At 36.7% G+C, this 23,825-nt stretch overlaps 2 protein-coding genes across 3 annotated transcripts; one reads left to right on the forward strand and one right to left on the reverse strand.

Annotated features, from left to right (window-relative positions):
- Positions 1–544: 544 nt before the first annotated feature.
- Positions 545–6,908, reverse strand: LOC105038985 (probable protein phosphatase 2C 66). The gene is made up of 5 exons (XM_010914938.4): positions 6,242–6,908; positions 3,802–4,182; positions 3,408–3,525; positions 2,819–3,042; positions 545–1,550 (listed from the first exon to the last, which is right to left on the reverse strand). The coding sequence occupies exons 1-5, from the start codon at positions 6,584–6,586 to the stop codon at positions 993–995; spliced, it is 1,626 nt and encodes a 541-aa protein (XP_010913240.1). The 5' UTR covers positions 6,587–6,908; the 3' UTR covers positions 545–992.
- A 12,200-nt stretch (positions 6,909–19,108) lies between these two features.
- Positions 19,109–23,053, forward strand: LOC105038984 (uncharacterized). Of its 2 annotated transcripts, none has more exons than XM_010914937.3 (2): positions 19,109–19,265; positions 20,617–23,053. In XM_010914937.3, the coding sequence occupies exon 2, from the start codon at positions 20,701–20,703 to the stop codon at positions 22,531–22,533; it is 1,833 nt and encodes a 610-aa protein (XP_010913239.1). In that variant the 5' UTR covers positions 19,109–19,265; positions 20,617–20,700; the 3' UTR covers positions 22,534–23,053. The 2 variants fall into 2 exon arrangements, with proteins under 2 accessions (XP_010913239.1, XP_019703265.1); XM_019847706.2 differs by lacking the exon at positions 19,109–19,265 and adding an exon at positions 19,274–19,446.
- The last annotated feature ends 772 nt before the right edge of the window (positions 23,054–23,825 follow it).

Below are 23,825 nucleotides of genomic sequence, written 5' to 3' on the forward strand. Positions count from 1 at the left end.
ATCACATGTAATTAGATGTCACCACATCATCCATGGTCATCAATGGATGTCTTCAACATTACTTGCAAAACTAGATAGTGCCACAAGATGAATAAAGTTTGGGATTTAGAAAAAAATTAAAAAAAGAGCAGTAAAAAAAGAGATCTAAATACGCAAATGTTTTAAGTATTCAAAGTTATATGAATAAACAGAACACGAAAGAATGGAATAAGGATTGCCTTGATGAGATTTCTCAGAATCTGTTTTATTCACCACCATTCACAAGAATTTTGAGCCACATAGTAGTGCATTGCATCATCCCCATTGATGCATGCCAAGGAAAAATCCAGAAGATAGAACAGTTTTTGAGTAACACATTAAGTCCCTCATATCCTCGAAAAGGATACATATAGAGAACCATACAACCACAAACCAAGCCCCTGATAACACAATACTTATATTCACAAACATAATGAGAGAGAAACACTAACCAGAACAAACAGTAGCAGCCTAAGCCAGACTAGCACAAGAGGTATCGGAAAGGATGATGCTTGGCAATACAAGATTAAACATACAATAAAAAAAATGTCTATATTAAAAGATGTGTTTCATCCAGGCAGGAGGCAAGACATAATTCACAGGTTTCTTCCAAAAAAGGAAAAAAAAATTACAGGAATAAAGAAACCTGTGAAGTGCGACCCTCCAACAACAGCACAATAAAATAACAGAACACAGGTTTTGACATGCTACATTAAGAACTTAACATAAACTTGACTTCAAACAAACAATAAAACAAATCCTGCTACCTACTTTTCATGAAAGCGTATTCAAAACTGAGCCATTGGCTTCATGAAGGCCGGTGGAGCTAAGTATCATGTGATATAATTCTCTTATAATCTTAGCTCCAAATTTCTAGAGGCTTTTCTCCCTGATCGACGGCTTGTTGTATTTGTTGATGGAAAGAATGACCAATTTGGATTTCTCAATTCCTTGTAGGAGAAGCTTGTCACTTCTTACAACCATTTTCTCCAACTGGTGGACCTTTTATCACCAGACAAGAATCTGGGAAGATTTAGAAGGGAGTTTACCCTGGTAATACCTTCGAGGGCAGACCATTCCTCCTCCTCTGATGTGGATATGCAATCAGCAAGGCTTCTTGTGGATTGACATATTTCTGACACCTTTTCTACCTCATTTTCCTCAGATATCGGTACAATCTCATCAGCATTGCAAAATGTATATGAATGTTCTAACGTAGAAACAGAAGTATGAGCTTCAACAGTTATTGATCCATGCCTTTCTTCCTTGTCTTCTTCATCTTTTGAACCCAGGACCTTTATCTCTTCTTGCTCTGCAGGCATCTCCCGGGGGTCACTTTCCTCAGATGGATCAGATGGGGATGGCGCCTCAAAAAATAGACAAACAACAGCACAATCATCAATTTTTGATGTGGGGAATTTAAGTCGCCAAGCTCGGACTGCACAATCAACAAGAGCTCTAGCTGCAGTTGCATGAGTTGGTGCTGATGCCACTATATCAACAACCTCCTTGTTGGAGAGAACATCCCAAACCTACAAATAGTTAGCCACATGTTCTCAGTTACAAAAGTTTTTGCCTCACGCCAGACATTCATCATCAATATATCAGTCAACAATGTTTTGAATATACAAGTGGTGGGCAACTTCCCTGCCACTTCTTTGTCTAGAAATAATGAAATCTCATGTGGGCAAAACTCTAAACAATGCAAACATGATCAATACAAGCATGACATGCATTAGCAGTTAGCACACAAAAGAACAACAATATCTTTGCTGAATCAGCAATCAAAGAGAAAAAGTCTCTAATAATCTTGTCATCATGAATTTGTTAAATGGATATATTGAGAACTTGTTAAAAAAGGATAAATCAGAGAATGGCAAAGATAAATTGATTCCTCATTCGAATGCTGTGCCAGTGTTACACATAGTAGTTCGAATATTCCAGATAGGAAGAATAAATACTAAAAAAAACATATTAGCACTCTGATATAATGCAAACGGAGTGGACTTCCTCCCTAAATTCCATGGAAGACTGTGATCACATCATGGAGGCAATCCAGTGATAAACATCTATCCTGAAACATTTACTCTTCAACGTACTCAAGTTTAGGCCCAGAGTTTCATTATGTGCCCTAGAATATGCTCTGTCTGGCCAGGTAAAATGCACAGCTACTTCAAACAGATAAAAGCATAACTCAGTGAAGAATATAAAAGAGAATGAAAAAGGCACAGTTCTGCTAGTTAAGGCAAAATCTATAAGGAATTACCCACATGTCGTGCAGAAAGATAATATGATGAAAGGTAATGAAAAAGGTAAACTTTCAGATTTTTTTTATTTTCATCAAAGGTTGTGAAAAGGAGGTCCATGAGCCTGAAGTCTGGGCAATGGGATACCCAAGCTCACCTGGTCAATATAGCATGCTCAGTAGTCACTAGTCATGAGCCAGATCTGTCACTGTGAACATATCATTAGGTAAAATATGAATTATACTTCTAAACAATATCATTCAATATTATTCTGTATGAATGTGCTATATACAGAAATATTTGAGCCTAAAATAAGCCCAATTGTTAATGTGTGGGTCACTGTGGGGAAAGAAGGCCAACTGGACTACATATACCAGAAAATTAGCTGCTCATTATTTCCAGGTAGCCAGATATTATAGCAAAAGATCTTAATCTTCTTCTCCATTTTTTTTTTTCCTAAATCGACAATGATTTAGTTATGCCATTCCAAGTCCAGGAACTGAAGTTTCAGCAATGTATGAAACATCAGCTTCTAAAAGGAGTAAAAAAGATACCCCATCAGTGGCAAGAACAATAAACTCATCTTTCTCAGTGAGATGACGATAGGAGATATCTGGGACAGAAATTAATCCATAATCCTTCAGGCAGAAGTCTCCAAAAGCTCTGGCCATAGCCAGGCCGGGTGAGTCATTGTTTGGCAACCATACACGAGCAACTTCTGGTTCATCCTGCAAAGCAAAAACTCTCCCCCTGCATTGCTGGATTCTGGCAGCTTCTCCTGAGACAATGTACGAAAAGGTTAAAATCTTGTGCACAAATTAAATTGTAGTGATTGTCAACCTCAACAACGAGGGGTTAGAGCTATCAGGTCACCCATTGGAAAGGGTTTCTCCAAATTGACTAGTGGAAAGTGGTAGATGTGACGATGGTGTCATATCAGAACCTTGGAGGAAATTCTTAGATAATTTTTTGGCATTCAACTGGGCATGATGCCAGAGACAAAAGAATTCTTAGAATGTCTTTGAAGCCCTACCTGGCTTATCAGAAAAGCAAAATCAGCTACTAACCAAAAGCTTGCCTATATTCTACCAAACTCTTCTGCTACACAAGATATAGTTTACAGAACAGGGAGGGAAGCCATACTAGGAAGATTAGGCTTCAAGTCGACAGTCAATTGTACAGCAACCAAATTATTGTCTTTATCACGTGTGCCCAGTATTGCTCTAGAGTCGCCAACATTTCCAATTATAAGATCCTGTCCCTGGAGAAGAGCAAGTTGCACAAACTATAACAGCCTGCAAATTGATGGAGGCACAGCCAATGTTCAAAAACTTGCCAACTGACTTGGAGCTCAGCCAAGTTGACTTGGTTTGGAACTTCTATAACTACACAATTACTTCCAGAAGAAAAAAATGAACATCTCATATATTATAAATTGGTGAGTATGGAATCATTCCACCAAGTCCAACTTGGAGATTGAGAAGTTTTTGAACACTGGTAAAAGCAACAAATCATTAAAATTATTGCAACTTATTACCTGTTTTACCACAGTAACAGCTGTAGTTCCACTGCAGAAACAATCAATTATTGGATGAAGTTTTAATTCTTTATCCATCAACTTGAAAGCCTTCAAGAAAGACTGTTTAAGCGGAATATAATTCTCAGGTATCTTTTCATCCTCATCAATGGACTCGCCCCAGTCATCATCAATGCTGATGGATGCTGTTTCTTCAGAATTCATACTCCCGGACAAGCTACCATTTTGACGAGGGCTATCATGTCCACTAACATTAGCTCTCCATTCAGTGCACAACTTAAGAGGAAGAGAATCTCTGACTTTTCTGGCAACCATATGACCAAATGGCCCATGACCATCAAATACTCCACAGAAGATGGTGTCACTTCTCAAAGTGAAATTCTACAATCATAAAAACAATATCAGCTAGAGAGAGAGAGAGAGAGAGAGAGAGAGAGAGAGAGAGAGAGAGAGAGAGAGAGATGAATTTAAATTGCTTTTAGAAGGCATAAGAATAGGCATACTGATCAAGGTTAAAGACATGTATGATAGAGCAGTATTAGATGAATGAATTACTTATGGAGGCCAGGGAATTTCTGTGGTAATGTTAACTAAAGCTCATCTCGTTTCTACATGTGTTATTGAACTCTGCCACGGACGAGCCATTCTCTACCCTCCCTCTAGATCATCCCACCATTACTCCCCCATCAAGTCCCCAAATCTTCAACTTTATGATGGAGATGATTGTGGGTCATGCAAAAGGGTCAATAACTTAGATGCAAAGTTAGGGACAAGAAGAGATAATACAACTAGTATTGAATGCAATCATGCAAAAGAGTCAATAGAACTTCTCCCATGCAGCCAAACCATAAGTTTCAAAAATTTTTGAAGTATTATTTTTCTTCCTCGGAATCATTTGCAACATCATTCCATTACCATAATTCTTCTATTCTTGATTAACCTCTGCCCAAACATCCAAACAGGCCCTAATTGGTTCTGAATATATGTCCATACACAAGCCTCTGACTAGGATCAAATGAAGGGATGCTTAAAATGATTTTTTTTTTTTAATGCATCTTTTCATTGTTTTCCAAAATTATATGTCTGAGCACACAAATACACAGGATATGCATATAATGTCCAAAATTAGGACCTGACATTTTGCACCATTCATGGGACATGCTCCAAAAGACATGTTCAAATAATTTTAGAATACTTAGAGATATTCAGTTAGTTAGATGTAATATCCTACTCTTCATTACCCACATATCTACATAAACTAGATTTAGTATAATCTTCAAGCATACAACTCATCCCTCTGAGAGCATATGATGTGAATTCAAGAAATGATACATTTATGCTCTTATATATATGAAAAATTCAATATACAGTACAACATTGTTTTAGAGGCCATGTCGTACTAGATACCGCAAATTTCCTTGAAAATTAGAACCTAGGAACAGAAAAGGCAAAATGTAACTAATATGTAACCACTATGAAATGGTGACATGGTCCAAATAACATGAATGACACATTGAAAAGAGTAGCTCTTAGTAGCATCCATGCATCATAAGTTAAAGTGGAAATGGCCACAAATTTTGATGCTGAATAGCAGACGGAAATGTCCAATACTCATAATTATACATGAAAGACTCCAAATAATGCAAACAGTGCTAAGAGTAGGGATTGGAGATTTTGCTGCAACTTTTCAAACAAAAAGGGATGGTTAATCTTATATTATAACTAAAAAAAAATTAATTTTGTCAGTGGTTTTACTTTTTCTGTTCGTGTTTCATGCATTTCTAATTTTTCTGGGTATGCTGAAAATTTATTTAAACAGTTTCGAACAAAAAACAATATCTGAAGGAGATTAAGAATTAAATAAAAAATTACATGATATTATTTTAATACGGAATTTAATACTAATATTACCATCCGAAAGATTAGTCTCAAATGGTAATTACGAACTACGAAGGACCTGTAATTGATAACTTGATATCCTAAGATAATTAATACAAAAAAAAAGAGAAAAATCCTTCTAAAAATATCAATAGTAGAGGTTTATAAGGAAAATTGAAGAAAAAAAGAGTATTGAAAGCTTCCCAGTTCCCACCATATCAATCATCCAGAAAAATGAATCCAAAAATGCAAGAAACGAAAAAAAGAAAAAGAAGAAACATCTCTTTTCAGAAAAATAACAAATTCAAATGTTCCTATCTCAATTGGAAACACCATTTCCTTTAATGGGTTATCTGGATTCTGGGTTTTGATAGCACCATCAAAACACCATCAAAACACATCCCACCAAAAGCAGAATTAAAATTTTAACATCAAATCCACCAATCCCTTCTCCTCCCACGAAATCATCACCGATAAAAAATCCTCTCTTGCAACGAAAACCACAAATAGATGCCCAAAAAACATCACACAAAAACTAGAAAAAAGCTTAAAAAACCAATACCTCCCACACGATCATTGCGTCCTGGTTAGTACCCTTCTTTCCTTGCTGAGTATGCAGACAAGCAACCTCGCTGGCCCCGTTCAGGATCATCCGGCCGGGCACGCCGTGGAGCTTGTCCTCCGCCAGCTCCCCGCCGCCGGCACCAGACAACCGCCGATCAAACACCCCTCCCTCACCCCCACCTCTGCCCTTCTTCTCCTCCCTCCTCAGCTTCTTCCTCTCCTTCCAGCTCTTGACGCTGATCTGAGACCGGAACAAAGAGAAGGAAGCGCTGCGGTCAGCCGTCAGGGTTCCGCCCACCACCGCCGATCTCGCCGGAGACCGGGACGACATGCACGAGCCCATCTGAGAGGAACGCGCCGGCGGCCGGCAGTGGAGCTCAGCGCATGAGAGAGAGAGAGAGAGAGAGAGAGAGAGACTAAGAGTTGATGTCAAGCGGTTGTGGGCCTGCCTCGTAGGGTTTATGAGTTGGAAAATGGTGGATTTTGTTAATGACTTATAATCTTTAATGCTTTTCAAACTTTTTTCATCATTTTAAGCACATTTTTGGCCACCTTTCTCAAATCCAAGTGCGGGATATAAAGGAGGAGTTGGTTGCTTCCTTTTCCTAATAGTAATAAGAACTAGGGGGGCAGACTGCTCACCATGAGGATTTTTCTCCTTTTTTTTTTTTTTCCCCCGAAGGGAACCATTCCTCAAATTTGAAAAGCAATATAGGAGAAGTTTTGCTTATACCCCAGCGGCACGTGGCCTGAACGCAGCCAATAAACACCACCGATTTCTATGCCCCTGGTTATCAAGCAAGCATCCCAATGCTTCATTATTAAATCGGTTACCGTAAATAGCTGCATGTACAACCATGTTGGTGTATAGAGTATAGATAATAATTTTTTATAACGTAAGTCAATAACTAGTGGATCAGATTTTCTTTACAAACAACTAGTGAATCAACCATGCTAAATCGTAGGATGTTATTAGACATGCCTTGTTTGGATTGATTTCGGCCTAATCAATGCTCGGGAAACTTCTCCTGGCACAAAGCTTAGCAGAAAAGTAGCCATTGCATATTGGTAATTCTAGTCTAAAATAGAATGGGTTGACTCACAAAGATTTGGTTCATCTTTTCAAATACATGCCATCTTTTTCATAAAGTTTTTGATGATTGTTTGACGAAGGCATTGTAAACCACCTGACCAAAACTTGACCTACTTAGTAATTGGGCAGCACATGTATAAGCATGATATAATGTACACAAGGCGTGAATGTTCTACATCATGACCAGCATACTGACATTTTTTGTCAATGCTTGGAATTATTCAATAAGCAGTTGGCTCAAAATGGAAATCATTATGTCTTGAAAAGGATGGATAAAGGCAGTGATAGGCAAATTAAATTATGCCCAGCTGTGAAAAGGTTTAAGGAGCCTTCTTTTTAACCATGGGTGATTGATCCAAGCCCCTTAAAAATCCAAGTATGCACATACTAAACTTGCACCACTCTCACTACAAATGACCTCATCTTGGGTTCTTGTTGCCTGCTTGTGGACCTGAAAATACTATGATCATCCTAAATGATTGGTTCTCGATTTATTTTATAAAAACATTGAAACAAAAATCATTGGGTTATCTAAAAGTCCTCATGTCATTGCAGCCATGATCCATTATTCTGGATCGTGCATTGAGAAAAAGAATTATATATCCAACATGGCGAGACGCAAATGTGAGATTATTCATCAACCAGTGTGGTTTAGATAAATACTATTACGAAAACTACATTTTCCATTCTAGACATGGTAAATCTACTATTCATGTGGGGTTCTAGTACAATTTGTAGATAAAAATACTAGAGATGATACATGAACATTGATCACAACATGGTACATGAATCTCAAAATTCAATGTGCATCTTCCGGATTATGCATTTGGGAAAAGAAAAAAAAATCCAAATGGTTAGATGCATATGTAAGATTATTCACCAATCCACATAAATCCTATTATGAAAACTTCATTTCCATTCTAGATATAACATGTATAATATTCATGCAAGATTCTAGTATAATATGTAGTTGAAAAACTAGAGATGATACATAAAAATTGATCATGAAATAGCACATGAATTTAAAATTCAATGTATATCTTTTGGAATATATATTGGGGAAAAAAAAATTATATATCCAAAACGGTCAGATGCATATGTGAGGTCATTTGCCAACCGATGTAAGTTTGGCAAATCCTGTTATGAAAACTTCATTTCCATTCTAGACATAGTAGAATCTAATTATTCATGCAGGGTTCCACTACAATAAGTAAATAAAAAATAAAAGATGATTTTATGAAAATTAATCATGAAAAAACACATGAATCTGAAAATTCAATATGTGTCTTCTAAAATACGCATTGGGAAAAAAATTATATATATCCAAAATGGCCAGATGCATATGCGAGGTTATTTGCCAACCAATGTGGGCTAGGTAAATCCTATCATGAAAACTTCACTTCCATGCTAGATAAAGTAAATCTAATATTCATGCAGGGTTCCACTATAATTAGTGGATAAAAAATTAGAGATGATCTATGAAAATTGATCACGAAATAAGATATGAATGTCAAAATTCGATGTGTATCTAGACACAAGCTTAAGGTGAAAATGAAGTCTTGCATAGTGAAGTCGCAGCAAAGAGCAACTATCATGCTTGGATTCTATTTCAAGTATAGAAATTCTTCAATTATAACTAAAAAGGTTAACTATCGCTAAAATAAAAGTGATATTTTGGTATGATATTTTGAAGGTCTCTTGAAAGGCCGGTAGATTAAAGATGGATGCCATCTGCTTTCTATTTGACGAGGACCAAACCAACATGATCAGGAAGTACGTCCACCATATTGATTGTTTAGTCAAGTTTTTTTTGTTAAAATCCTGGTGTACATCCAGTATAATAACTTTGCCATGAATAAGCACAACTGTCAATTATTGGGTCCATTGTACCAACCCAATATATATAGAGTAGGACCCCCGCATGATTCATATCTTCCTGAAGCACTCACGGGAAAGGGTGCCAGCTTGTGTTTTGGTAAAATTATTTAGGTTGGGCACTAATTACATGTGTTTGCAGCCAAAAATTCATAATTTGATATATAAAATATTACCTATTTTGATCTACGATCTATTGTTCAAAAGTTATATAGATCATTTTTAGGCCTCATGATTTTATCTTTTAAAAAATACTTCACGTGAGAAAGATGATTCTTTTCTATATAAGCTAGATTTCTCTTTGATTCTAACTAATGTGAGACTAATGATATCATTTTTTTTATACCATAACATAGCTCTCCCAATCAAAGAGGAATCTATGAAGTCTAGACTACAATATATTAGTGCGACAGAGTGGTATTTAGGTGAAAAGCTAGCATCAATGTTGCAGTCGAGAGCTTATGGCTCAACACGTGAGGTATTGTCCATTTTGGCCTATGACCCATAGTCCGACTATATGGATCATTTTGAACCTCACGGTTTTACACCTTAAAAGATGCCTCACGTGAGAAGGATGGTCATTTCCTATATAAATTAAATTTTTTTTTTGACTCTAATCAATGTGAAACTAATGATATCCTTCCTTTTACGTCACAACAACATGGATTCAAATCTTACCTCACTTTGATTTTAGTAGGATTCATGTTTTCACATAGTTTGTCAATAATTTTTTAATTTTGTTATCTTGATAGTTTTTTAAAAAGTTACTGCAGAGTTAATCAGCTGCAAGTTTTAAAAAATTCATTTATTTCAAGAACATTTGTACATCTTTCGTAATTTATTTACAAAATAATCATATGTTACTGGACAATTGGTATTATTTGATTTTGTTAATTTCTCTCAGAAAATTTAGTTTTTATTTGCACACATGAATCAGCTATAGTTTTATTAACAATCTCCTTTCATCTTCTTCATTTTTTAAACATTTTTTTTTAAGCATGTCGAATAAATTATTCAATCCTTACATTAATACATCCTTGAAAATTAACATGCAAAATATTCAAGAGCAAGATGGGGCCACAGATATATAATTCCGTGAAATAGTCTCTGTGTAATTGACTACATAAGCCACAATCCAATCAACTATATTGTTTTTTTCATGAAAGATATATATCACCTCAAAGGATTGAAGGGCTGAAATCACTTGTCAGCAATTCTATAGTACGGTATGCGAATCAAAACTTGGAGATGTAGAAGCTGAAAACCATTTCACAACTATGAAGAAATCTTCTTCCAAAATGATCTACGAGGCTTTCACAATTTTTGTAATATTATCCAACCTTTTCAAGCTACATGCAGTTCTACTATAGGAAATGTAGTATAAGGATCCTGATTCCACTTGCAGCTATAAGAAGATTTGTGGAACTTTTAACGACAAAATCTGAGCCACCATAAGCATTTCCATCGTTAACGTTGCCGTCGAAATTTATATTTAGAAAATAAGATGGATGGTAGCTGCCAAACGAAACACGTCACCTAAATGAGTAAAGAGCCGGCAGAAAAGAAGCAACAAATTTTCTATGCTGTTAATATTAATATCTTTTCAAAGTTTTTTTTTTTTTTTTTTTTTTTTTTTTTTTTTTTTTTTTGAGTAGTTTCTCGTATTAGACATGTGATTAGGTGTTAATTATACCAATACTACCCTTCTCCCTTGGCACTATCAAAATGTCGTTGGGCATGCGGAAACAATATTTTGATTATTGGGGTTTGATCATATAGTTTACTACCAGCCCCAATAATTTTCACAACTAGGTCAAAGTCTTATTTCCCAAACTTATCATTATTTCATATTATTATGTGTGGTTAGCGGTCGGAACGCATGCATCGACTCGGCCGACAGAAGAATAATAGCTGGGGAGGCCCAAAACATACCACATGTATGGTCAACCAAGCTCGCATATTATACTTGTTTCCAAACGGGCTTAGGAATTGCAATGACTTCCTAGGGTATAACTAACCCTGAGGCTAGTCCTAGGCTCAGGGTCGCCTCTCATTTTATGAATAAATGATACAAATTATATATTAATCAACAACAGAATCCATAACCACATCTCATACATCTTGTTTAATTAGTGGAATCAAACTTAAAATAATGAGCAGACTTGGAGTTTATTTGGCATTTACTTCATCATTTTATATGTATAAACGCTGTTTGAGCTGTCATTAGTTTGCGCTACATCAACTTGTCAATAGTTTAGAATAGTTTCGCAATCTAAGATAAATTATAGATCAATAAGATTAGGCTAAACAACAAAGGGGAATGGGGCAAGATGACATGCTTGCAAGCAAGCAATTGCTTTCGTGTGCGGTGAGAAGATCTAGTGAACTTTGTTGACATCAGAGGTTTCAATTTTTTTTTTTCCTATTGTATTTTAAAATTTGAAGCACAACTATTCCTTTGGCAGAATTCTTTGTCATATTTATAGATGAAACAAGGAACAGATGAAGAATCTTTGCAAGGACAATAATTTAGTAAGCTCATTAATACTTTAGAACGAGACATGGCAATGCCAGAACTGAAACAAAAGTAGGAGGACCACAGCTTCTGTGAGGAAATTGGGAACAACTGGAAAAAAAAAATACTGGAAAAAAATTGCATAGAAAATACGACAAAATTATCATCAATTTTGTTATTACTAATTGTATATTGTTGGTCAAAAAATATTTTGCTGCAATTAGGGACTTGATTACAATGGGTTAACCATTTTAGGATAAAATGTTATTTTATCTAGTCTATGGATATGTTTAGTTGGGATGCGTTAGATTTTAAAATAAGAATAGAAATGAGTGGTCCCACCTGAGTTGTTGGGTTGGGCGGGAAATCACATTCCCATTCTCATTTCAAAAGGGAATTGGAATGTGCTACAATCCTCCAAACTTAGTTCTGACTCTTCTCATAGTATTTATATCCCATTCCACTATATGTAATTTTTTGAAAAATTAATTGTTCAAAAATATTTTTTTATTTAATTAATTTTTCAAAAATACTTCTTTATTTAATTGATTTTTCTAATTCTAATTTTGCTTCCAATTTTAGTCATGAATTAAGGAAAATATAATTGTTCTGATTCTGATTCCAATCCATATTGATTCCGATTTCGATTATGAAGCAAATGCACTCTAGAGTTTTTTTGATCCATTTAAACCCAATCATTTCCAAGCATAAGATAAAAATATTAGATATTCATGAGTACATCGAACAATATCCTATCTAACCAAGTTTTGCTTTTATATCAATATTTCAATATATTTTCAAATATTAATTTCCAAGAGCAAGTCCTTGCACCATCTTAAATCAATAGAGTAGCAATCTTATTTAACAATCGACTATATATATATATATATATATATATATATATATATATATATATATATATATATATATATATATCACCAGCTCCTTCCAATCACTTCTTCTTTCATTTTTTCATTGATAAGCTTTTTGGTTGTCATTTATTCTCTCAGGACTCGTTTGGTTCGTTTGAAAGAGTTTTTTTCTCAAAAAATAATTTTTCAAAAAATAATTTTTTAAAAATTTATTATCTGAGAATAGGATTTTGACATATTTGATTGACGGTAGGAAAATAACTTATTGCAGAGTAGCTTATGTTTAGTTGAGTACTCATTTTTTTAGAAAAACTATATAAAATACATATTATACCCTTAGCAGATATAAAACTATATAAAATATATTTTTCTGATATCACAAGCAGAAGATTGGTGGCTTAGTGAAGATTATGGTTCTTGTGATATCAATTACTTAGGTAATACATACCATCAAAATCATTATCTTGATCACTTCAAAGAATCATATTTATTGACACATTATTAATATTTTGGGACTCATCACCCTGAAGGTGGCTGGACCTGGATGACGCTCAAAATTGGATGCAGCCCAAGACCAGAATTCCAGACACACAGGTCAAGTATGAAATGTTAATTTGAATCACTAGATTGAGCAATATGGCCAAACAAAATTGGACTGTATCTGAGACAATTACAGCATTAAACCTAATAGTAAATATTCCAACTTCAAAAGGTTGGGATATGAACTGAGGCTTACCTTGGTGGTCTTATTTTCTGCTTAGAAACTGGAGGTTTGGTGGTGGATCGCTTAGAAATTGGACATATGTAATTATATTAGAGTTGGTGGATCTCCTTCTTCCTGCCTCCGAAGTTAAGGAAGACTAATGAAACCCTTATCTAAATTCAAACCAAACTAAAAATTATTTAATTCAAGCCAATTAGTGAATTTTTTGGAGTCTAGTCTACATCGTTCAGCAAAAGTTGATTTGGAAGGTGCCAACTGATGTAGTCGGTGAAGTCTAGGCATTCCCACCCCCACCTGGATCTCAGCCAGAATTTCTCCTGTACCAGTACTTAAATCTTAACGAATAAAAAAAAGGTTGATTAAGGTTAGATTTGGTCACGACGAATTTAGCCTCTTTTCCCCCTCCTATTAGTAGATACTAGATGGAAATCATTTCTACGCCTTTGCTATTTGAATTGCAAAATATTGTGACGGCAATATATCTAGCACAATACACTGCAACTGTAACGTATCTTCATATGACAGATGGAGTTAGAAAAGATTCAATGACCTTTAGGGCACGCTACGTTTGTGATCGGAATTAAAATCGAAATATATTAGAATGAGGATTGGCATGACTACATTCCCCAATGCATTCACTTCCTAATCGGAATCGAAATTAGAAGAAAAATTAAAATTGCCAATTGGTGCATTTTTGGAAGATCAATTAAGCAGAGTGGTATTAAAAAATCAGTTTGTTTAAATAAATCTGGTGGAATAGAATTTGGATACTAAGGAGGTTATGATTGGATTTTGTGGGATTAGAGCATTCCTATTCCCCTTTGACGTGGGGATAGGGATGTAGCTCCCTCAACCGAATGGCTGAAGAGGGGGCCATTCATTTCCCATTCGAAAGCGCAACTTCCTCCAAACCAAACACGTGAGTATCACAACATCAGTACCTGAATCATAATTGAGCACCAATGGTCCAACCAATCAGGATAAGTTACAATCCAAACCATTGCTAATTACCTGAAAAAATATATATATATATATCTGACAAGCATTCTGAATGCCTAACCTGCATGTCATACAAGTTGTTTCCAAGAGCCTTCCAGATTTTTAACCACACAGCTAACACGTAAGAATGATGAGGTCTCACTCTCACATCAACTTCAGCATATCTCTTTGCTTAAACCACCAAACTCACCCCCGCAACATGTCACAGATTGCATGGTCTTAATCACTCTACACAACTATATGTTAACTAACTCCATAAATGTTCCAAAGAAAGAAAAATATGAGTTTTATTTGGCCACAAATCTCAATGAGAGCACGACCTTCCAAATTTCTTTTTACTATTTTTCAGATAATGCACATGGAATTCAGAGGGAGGGAGAGGTGGTGCAGCAACGCACCAGCCAAGAATTCCATTCAAGTGGATCTCGAACTTTTACAAAGCAGATGGTGACAGTACTTTCTAGGTTGCTTTCATAATGCCTACTGTGATGCAGATGGGCAGGGAACATCATTATCCTCTCCACCCATTTCACCATTCTTCTGCCGGCTTTTAAATATTGGTTTGGATTAGTTTAAAGCAAGTGCTGAACATGCACAAGATGTAGGTTTTCACCATCACCATCCACACTTTGGCATGAGTAGGACATGCCCTCACTCTTAAGGAGGCCCAGCTTATAGTTTAGATGTGGTCCGTATGAAGGTAGGAGGATGTTGGGGTTCATGATATAAATTGGGCTGATGTCGTCTTGCGTGTGTGCACATCATGCATGATGATCTAGTGCTATGCATTAATAAAAGAGTCAAGGATATCTCTTTCATTCATAAAGCATGATATAAGCATTAAGGGCATTTTGATCTATACAAAATTCCATTGTTCCCTTGATGAAAGGGAGGATACATCCACCCAGACTATTAAGAGGAGCCAAACATATGTAACCAATCTCATGGAGACTATTTTGTGGACTGTTATGACAGAGATTTCTTCTGAATTTTCAGATATTATATTTTTTTGATTCCCATGAATATATTTGTAATAGACTGATATAATTAATCTGTGTTTAAGCAAACCAAAAGAATAGCAGAGTATGCAAGGAAGATGAACTCCAGAAAGGAAGCGAAACGGGAAATTAACAAGAATGACAAAAAGAGACTAGCATAAGCAAATCTAGTGACACAAAAAAGTAACAAAAGCAATAGAAATTATATTCTATATGGTGTGCATCATGTGGCCAGAAATGCAGCCAATCACTGTCGTCCGTTCCTGTAGGGCCCTTATTTGGTAAGCACTCATCTTGATGTACTGCTATAGAAAAGAGCGGCGGTGATTGGCATCATGCACAGCCACGTGGTGCACACTGTGTGGCAAATATAAAGGATGTATAACAGGGATGAAAGCATGGCATAGGCCTTCTACAGCAGCATCGGAGTGACCTTGATTCTACTCCAAATGCTGCAATAGTCCGGTAAAGCCTTCTGTCTACAGAGGATGGACCAGCCCCTCATCAAGCTCAAGCCTCTTCTTGCTACAGCAGCATTTGAGGAAGACTTGCACAGTAATAGCCTGGCGTTACAATCAAATGCCAGTCTTATATTTTTTGATATTTCTGATCGTCTTCAAGAGGTCTGGATAGTCGTGAAGGAAGAAGGGCAAGAGTGATACCAAGCTGGCCCAGCTACACATTCCAAATAAATCTAACAAAGCTGCAATGCAACCAGAGGTGGTCTGATAGTTCATTGGGATCGTTACAGAGAAGGCAACGCCCCAGCTCCTTCCCAGCTTCCTGTTGAGGATGGCTCTGTTGGAGGCCGGATCCTAGTGGAGGCAGATGGACGCAACCCATGAGGCATGATGAATCTGTAAAGCGAAGAAGTGACAAAGGATCCAGAAGTATTGTCCTTCCACATTAATTGCTACTGTTGCCAATGGATGGGTTAAGGATTCCATAGGATCCAAAAGGACCTTATGGACCAATTTGGGATAAAAGACCAAACTGTGATGGGCCTTTGTTTTGGGCCCACAAGGACACTGTTTTTCCAAATTTAATTCTGGATTCATATATGGTTGGGACAAATCATACTCCACACTGCCTGCACCATGTGACTGTGTACCAAGCACCTCATCTCTTTTCTATGGACGTCATTTATCATGTACTCGTCTCAGTGATTGGCCCACAAGAAAGAGACACACTGATTGGTGTGGTGCATGGCTACATCGGTGCATGTGGTTTAGGATATAATTTGCCCTAATATAGGGTGCTTATTGCTAAGTGGATCCCCAGATTTGGAAGGTATAGGCAGGATCTTGGGTCAACGAGAATGGTTGGTTATGGTCAAGCTACGTTATAGTTTAACCTACATAGCAACATCATGCTACCATCCCGGTGTTTTGTAGCTGTGCAAACTTGTGTCAGTCGATGACCTGCGTATCAAACCAAGTTCAACCTGACCAATAAAGCATTGTCCTAGTTATTTTGAATCAAGAACGAAATTGACCACCCAAACCTAAAGTTTATCTAATTCCAAAGTTTTCAAACCCAAAACGCAAGTTGAATTGGGTTAATGTCAGTTTGAGTTCAATTGTTGTGTCACAGGATTTTCTTACTTGTTTCGGCTAATTGGGGCTCGGTTTGGATTCAGTTGGGTCCCATCATTTTAACCTTTAGCTAGAGGCTTTAGTATTGATTTAGGGATAGGGATGCAAATGGATTAGATTAGGTTTGGTTGTGGTTGACCAGAGTCCACTTGAGCACATATGGTACAGCAACTCCAGGTAAATGTACGAGTTTTTGACTAGGGACTATCAGGACTGAGCAGCTAATACTATTCCTCTCTACTGGAGCCTTGTGACTCCCGGTAAATGGACAGCAGTTAAAAGTGGCAACTGAAGTTCTTGTACGCACAGCTAACCTTGCGACGCACTAGACCGACAGGCAAATGTAGTTTAAAGTAGCAGTGGACTCAGTGATTATCTTCAGGAGAAACACCTGAGCACTTTTATCGTGGAGTGTTTGTTAGGTAAAGGAATGGAATCTATCCACAGGGACGTACACATACAAATGAAAGCAACTTCCACATTGTTGTTTTACCCAGAACTGTGGCCATCATAATTTTATCGTCTGGACTAGAGGCTTGTGCCTATGAGAGTTGAATGAACTCTAAAAGAATATATCATCAAAAAAAAAAAAAAAAAAAAAGGAACTCCAGACAAACAAGTCCTGCAACATCAACAGCTATAACTTCAAACCGTTCCTGTTCTCTTTTACCTGGCATATTCATCTACATAATTTATGTGATGTTTAAGCCCCAAAAACAAGTCTATAAGATCTATATTAATCAGTTTATACTTAACATATGGGTAACAGATTTGGCCAGTATCCTATAGGTGGTACTTTTGCATGCCATACGTATAGGGTTGGCAATCTGGATGGGTCAGATATAAGATAGATCAAAAATCTGCCAGTCCACATCCAATTTATTTATTACATGGGGAAAATTGTAGATCCGAACTGGACTATTTTGTTAAACAGATGACCTAATATGATGTATAATGGATTGAATCGAATTAAATGGATTAAATGGTTAATCATTGCTATTTCTATTGATCGACTTGGGTGGCATTTATTAGTCTCCATATATTTCTCCCCTTAGATCAATTGGTTTTACAAGTGTGGAGTCCATGGATGGTGGGTTTGGCAAATAAGGCCCAAGCGTACCAAAAAGTTTTGCAGCTTAATGCAATCTCAAGCTGTATGTGCATCCAATTTTGCAGGACCAGCATTTCCAATTTGTGCTGCAACGAGACTGCTATGAATTAGAATCGGACAAATGATGCATGTGATTGATTGCATGTAAAGAGCACTCATCAATGTCATGAAATAAATAGGAGAGAGAAGAATGGTCTCAAGACATGGCTTATTGTGATTTGCTGTTTTTAAGTTTTCCAAACTAGGCTGATACATTAGGCCAACTTATCTCATCATATCTACAATGTTTGAGCGCCATCATAGTCATGTGAGACAATCGAATATAGTAGTATATTATAAAGTTTCAAAATAAAAAAAATCAATATAAAAAATAAATTTTATTCTACACCCTTGATGGATGGTGCATATTAGAGAGTGAATCCATGAATATAGACAATAAATTTTATCAAGTAGTGCAATGTCACTTGCCCATGATAGAGTATTGGAATGATGTGTATGATATCTTAAATAATTTTTACGATAAATTGGATATGTCAAGAAGATTAATTATTCATATATAAAAAATTAAATTTTAAAAATAATATGAATGATCGAACATGATAACCAGTGCCTAAAAGAAAACCAGCAATGTCATTCAACGCACCCACAAGTCACATATATTTCTTTATATTGTAAATGAATAATATCATTTTTCATACTACGACACCGATCAAAGAAACAACTAATATTAAAGTGAATTATATGCATCATGGTAAATATTTAAAATTTTTAATTATTTATGTTCAAATCCGTAAAATTTAACAGCAGTTCAAGGTACGTTCCATTGATCGCCGCTAATGCAAACAAAATCTTTTTACCACTCCATCATGATGAGGTCAAAATTCACCTCCATGACTTACCCTAGCATCAATACCAATAAGCAAATCAAATGGATAATTTTTACCCATTGAGCAGATCTTATTAGCAAAATAGCAAAATTTTTCCATCATTGTGCGACCAAGACGTAATTAGCACGCCAACTTTTACTTGCTAACGACGTGGTTGTGCGCTGTTACAGTTATACTCTTCTGTTTGTAGTAACTCCCAAGCTGTACGCAGAAAAGAAAAGAAAAGAAAGAAAGGGTGACAGGAACAGTGGTGTGGAAAATGGGTAGAACAGAGAGCTCTGTGGCGACTGTGGATTCCTTCTCTCTCCAATTTCTTCTTCAAGCCCTAGCCATCCGTCTCTCCTCATTGCAAGGTATCTTCTATCCCATCCCATCCCAAGCCCTCTCTGTCTAACAACGGAAAGGGAAAATTGTCGAGGAATTGCTTCTCTTATTGGATCTCTGGGGAGCTTCTTGAGGTTCTCTGATGTGGTGTATCGATCTAAATTGGGTTTCGTTTTGATTGTTGGATCTGCTGATATCTGGAAAATTGAGGTAGAGGGGAGTTTTGGCGAAGTGGATTCCTTTTTTCCCTCTATTTATTTTAATTTTTCTATGATGTCGTGTTTTTTAGGGTGGGATTCCTTGTTCCAGGATGATGATGCTGTCTTTTTTTTTTTAATATCTCCTTTGGTTCGTTATAATTAGTTCAAGTTGGTGAGTTTTGGGCCCCTTTTCTCTTCTGATTAGATTATTTTCTTGAATATTTTTTGGGTAATTTCTCTTTCAATTCCTTTATCTTGTCAGGCTTGAAATTTGCTTCTTGTTGCCCTCTTAGTTTGTTATATTTATTTGATTTGGGTAGAAATTCATTCAGTTTTTGAGTTCTGATTGCAAGTATTCTGAATGACCTGAGACATTTGCCTTTGTGCTTCTTTATGATTGTGTGGATGGTCACAGTGAACTGCAATGATTTGAAGAGCCTATAATTGCATATGACAAGCTATAGTAAGTAGTTTGTTTAGTGTTAATGGTTGCGTGAGTTCAGACCAAGTAGTTATCTTGCATTGCCTGCTGATAGGCCCTTTTTTCCTAGGCGAGCCCCTTTCTAGCTCAAACTTTCCTTGGCCAGGGCTATGGTTCCAGTTCATGGAGGGTTGACATCAAGTTGGAATCTATTCATGTAATGATCTCATACATCAACAGTTCAAATTTCAATCTATGAATTTGATCCCATATAGACATGATAAGGCCAATAGGCTGAGGTTGATTTCTATGTTATATGGGTGCATCACTAGACACAGTTTTGTGTTTGCATCAAATGGTTTGAAGAGACTTCTAGATGTGAGCAATTCCATAATTTTATCCATCGATCCTTGTTCCAGGTAGTTAGAGTCAACTATTTGGATCCTTATGTGCTAATGCTTCCTATTAAGGTTATTAGCATAGAATTAAAATTTCAATGTTGTTTTCCTTTGATGATCTCTTTGATTAAAGTGACTTTGTTACCAGGTTGAAGCTCATGTGATTGGGTGGTTCAGATTCCAAACAACCTGATTACTTTCTACTCGTGTTGTAATTTGAACCTTTATTAAAGAAACTAGTTTTTCTTCATATGAGCCATCACATTCTGCTTTGAGCCCATGTTGTAACTGCTTCTCTTTCTACTATATTTATTGCTTTAATGGGCGTTGATGTATCCCTTTCTGGATTGGTTGATTTCAGGCATTTTCTTGTTGGAATCTAAGATTTTGTGCTGGAAGTTCCAATCTCTCATATGATTGCTTCACATTTGGCCCCCTTGTGCCAATGGGCATTGTAAAGATTAGGCCTCGGGGGCCTGGAAATGATGATTCTGCAAGACAAAGTTTTCGTACCTTTCCACTCAAGGAGCTTGCTCAAGAGGAAGGATTGCTCTTGGAAAAGAACGCTGATGATGTTTTTTATGACTCTGAAGTTGCAGAGGTGGGTTGTGAGTCTGTCATGGTTGAAGACCAGATATGCAGTGTTCCATATGAGCTTTACGATTTGCTAGATTTAAAGGAAATTCTCTCTTTAGAGACCTGGAATTCTTGTTTAACAGAAGAAGAAAGATTTTCTCTAGCAGCTTACCTTCCAGATATGGACCAAGAGACATTCTGTATTACGATAAAAGAGTTGCTCAATGGAGATAATATATTCTTTGGAAGTCCATTGGAAAAATTTTTCGATAGATTGAAAGGCGGAATTTGTTCTCCACAAGTTTCTCATCTAAGGGTAGCTCTGCAGTTCTTACAAAGACGGGGCTATTATCATTCTCTCAGATCATATCATCAGAATATGGCTCAGAAGTTTATGGACCTCAAAAGGGCATGGAGCAATTGTCATCCAAACGTGAGTGTTGAGGAAAGGATTCGCATTTGGAGCAGTAGGAAAGATCGCAATCCTGTATGTTTGGTCGATCTCAACGCGTTTCCTGCAGAAGAGGAGATCTTAAACAAGGGCGAAAAGAATGTGGCGACCATTCCATTGTTAAAGAAGACCAAATATATGAATGAAGGCATAAATATTCATGATCCAATAGTTGTTTTGAATGATATGGCAGTAAACAAAAAGACAAAAGCAAAAGGGGTTCTGAAAATAAAACCAATTGAAATGAACACAATGCAAAATCAACCTCTGCAACCATTTCCAAGTGAGCCATGGGAGCTAAGTAGGCGGCCACCCAAAGGTGTGTTAAAAATAAAGCCTAAATGTGATCCTTTTGGTCAGCAAGAGCAATCCAGAATGATCCAAAGTCCAGCAGAACAAAGTACAGCTGATCTATTGGGTGCTCATACCTCTAGATTCTCCACTTCACAGTTTGCTTTTCCATGGGACAAAAGGACTTTTGATGAGAGATTACGATTTGTACATCAGAGAAGCAGAGATGGAAATACTTATAGAAGTCCTGGACCTATAGAAAATCAGAAAAGGGAGGAATTTCCAAGCATGGGTTCTGGACAGAGCTTCCAAAGAAGGATAAAGATGGTAAAGGACATGAGGTCAGATAATGCCATAGAGATAAATGAAGAAGTTTTTCCACTGACAGATCACCAGAAATTGAGGATTCATTCTCATGAAAGTAGTGGGTTTGGAGAGTGCCACAACGGAGAGAACCTTTGGAACTCAGGTCAACGAAGTAGACTGCTTCATTCTGGTTCTGCTGACTCATACCCTTTTGCTCCTGAGAATCAAGGAAGAAGGCAGATGACCTCAGTGCGTTTCTCGCTTTCTGAAGCAGTTTCAGGGGTCCCAATTGTTCCCACTGATGAGCACCAGGCTTTTTCAAAGCCTTCTGATCATTCGAAGCATAAGCTTAGAGATAATAATGATGGAGAATTGAAAGTGCCAAGTGTCCAAATGGCTACTTTAGGGGTTGAAAGAGAAGGTCCAATGTTTCCTATAACATATAAGCGGAAAAAAGCATACAGAAAGCTTAACTCGGTCGACACTCTCAAGCAGCCACCCTTGGTAGCCGATGTGGAACCAGTAGAGCCAACTGGAACAGTAAACATGAAAGCAAAGGCTATCAAGATAAAGTTTAAAGGTTGGAAGGATAAAAATGCTGAGCACAAACAAGAAAAGCTGAACGGGATGCAGCATGGGTCTATGTCAAGTTGACCCTATGTGATGTAATCGACGAGCATTTTGTTGGATCCTGCCACAAATTAATTAGGTTTTCAATGATTCTGTTGGTGGGATGCTGCATTGGTTGCTAAACAAGCTGCTAATAGTTATACCTGATTGTGAAAAGCAACCAAGCACCTGCTTCAATGAGGTATCTGGGAAAGATTTGCTGGAAAATTCATCAAATGTAAATTCAGAGCTGATCATGGTCACAAAGGAATGAAGCCGCATAATTTGTGGTTCTTATATGCATATAGTTATATACATATATCTTAGGCATTTCATTCCTTTCTCTGGGATGATCTGTATTTTGTTCTGTATCCTACTATTAGTGATAGGCAGAAGCAAAGCTAGTTTCTTCTTTTTCTCATTACAAATTAACTCCTTCTCATTGTATGAGCTGATCCTGGCAAAACCATGCTGAGATGTATATGTAAATTGATGTGTGTCGATTTTAGTGTCCAATAGATATTCTTGACTCTCAGCCTTAATGACATCAGCAAATTTAACTTAAGCACATCTCAAATCGTTTCTCTATTCATGGATAACTTTATACTACATCAAACTGGATCAGTTTTTGGTTGCAGGGTTGATGTAAGCTTTCCTTCATTTATCTTAAAGCTTCCAATTACATAGTAATTGGCTCTTTGATGTGTTCTGCTCATCTTAGCCTAAAGGTTTCTGAATAGTCTGGAAATACAGGTATGAGAAAACATGTTTGATTTCTTAATTACCATTTGGGTCTTCTGAAAATTCTAAATGTGTTTTGATTTACTTATGGTTCTTGATCTCCACTGTTTCGCTTATGAACTGTATACGTTTCTGTCTCCTTTGGTCTTTTGGCTCTCTTTATAACAAGCTTTATTTTTATTAGCACTGTTCATAAGACCCTCGTTGAGTCTTATGTTATAACATATTTGTGACATTTTTGGTGAAGTACATAGTTTCTGACCTTTGGAGAACTTGTACCACTTAAGTGGTAGAAATATCTTGTTTAGGAAAACCTCATTTCAAAAAGCATCAGTATTTTAGAATCATTACTGTTGTTGAATCTAGGTTGAAGAAATTATTTTCTTTCCTTTGAAGCTTAGGGCTTTTTGGACACATTAAAGAAGTGTTGAGAGTTATATCAATTTAGGACAAAGTGCTGAAGAACCAATTTAGGTGGTAGGGGCATGTGGAATGAAGATTAGGGACCCTGCAGTAAGGAGATGTGCTTCAATTTCTGTTGAAGAGTACAGTAATGACTGGGGAATGAGGATTCACAATGCCAAACCTGAAAAGTT

The sequence above is a fragment of the Elaeis guineensis genome, chromosome 1 (genome assembly GCF_000442705.2).
Source record: "Elaeis guineensis isolate ETL-2024a chromosome 1, EG11, whole genome shotgun sequence".
Taxonomy (NCBI): domain Eukaryota; kingdom Viridiplantae; phylum Streptophyta; class Magnoliopsida; order Arecales; family Arecaceae; genus Elaeis; species Elaeis guineensis.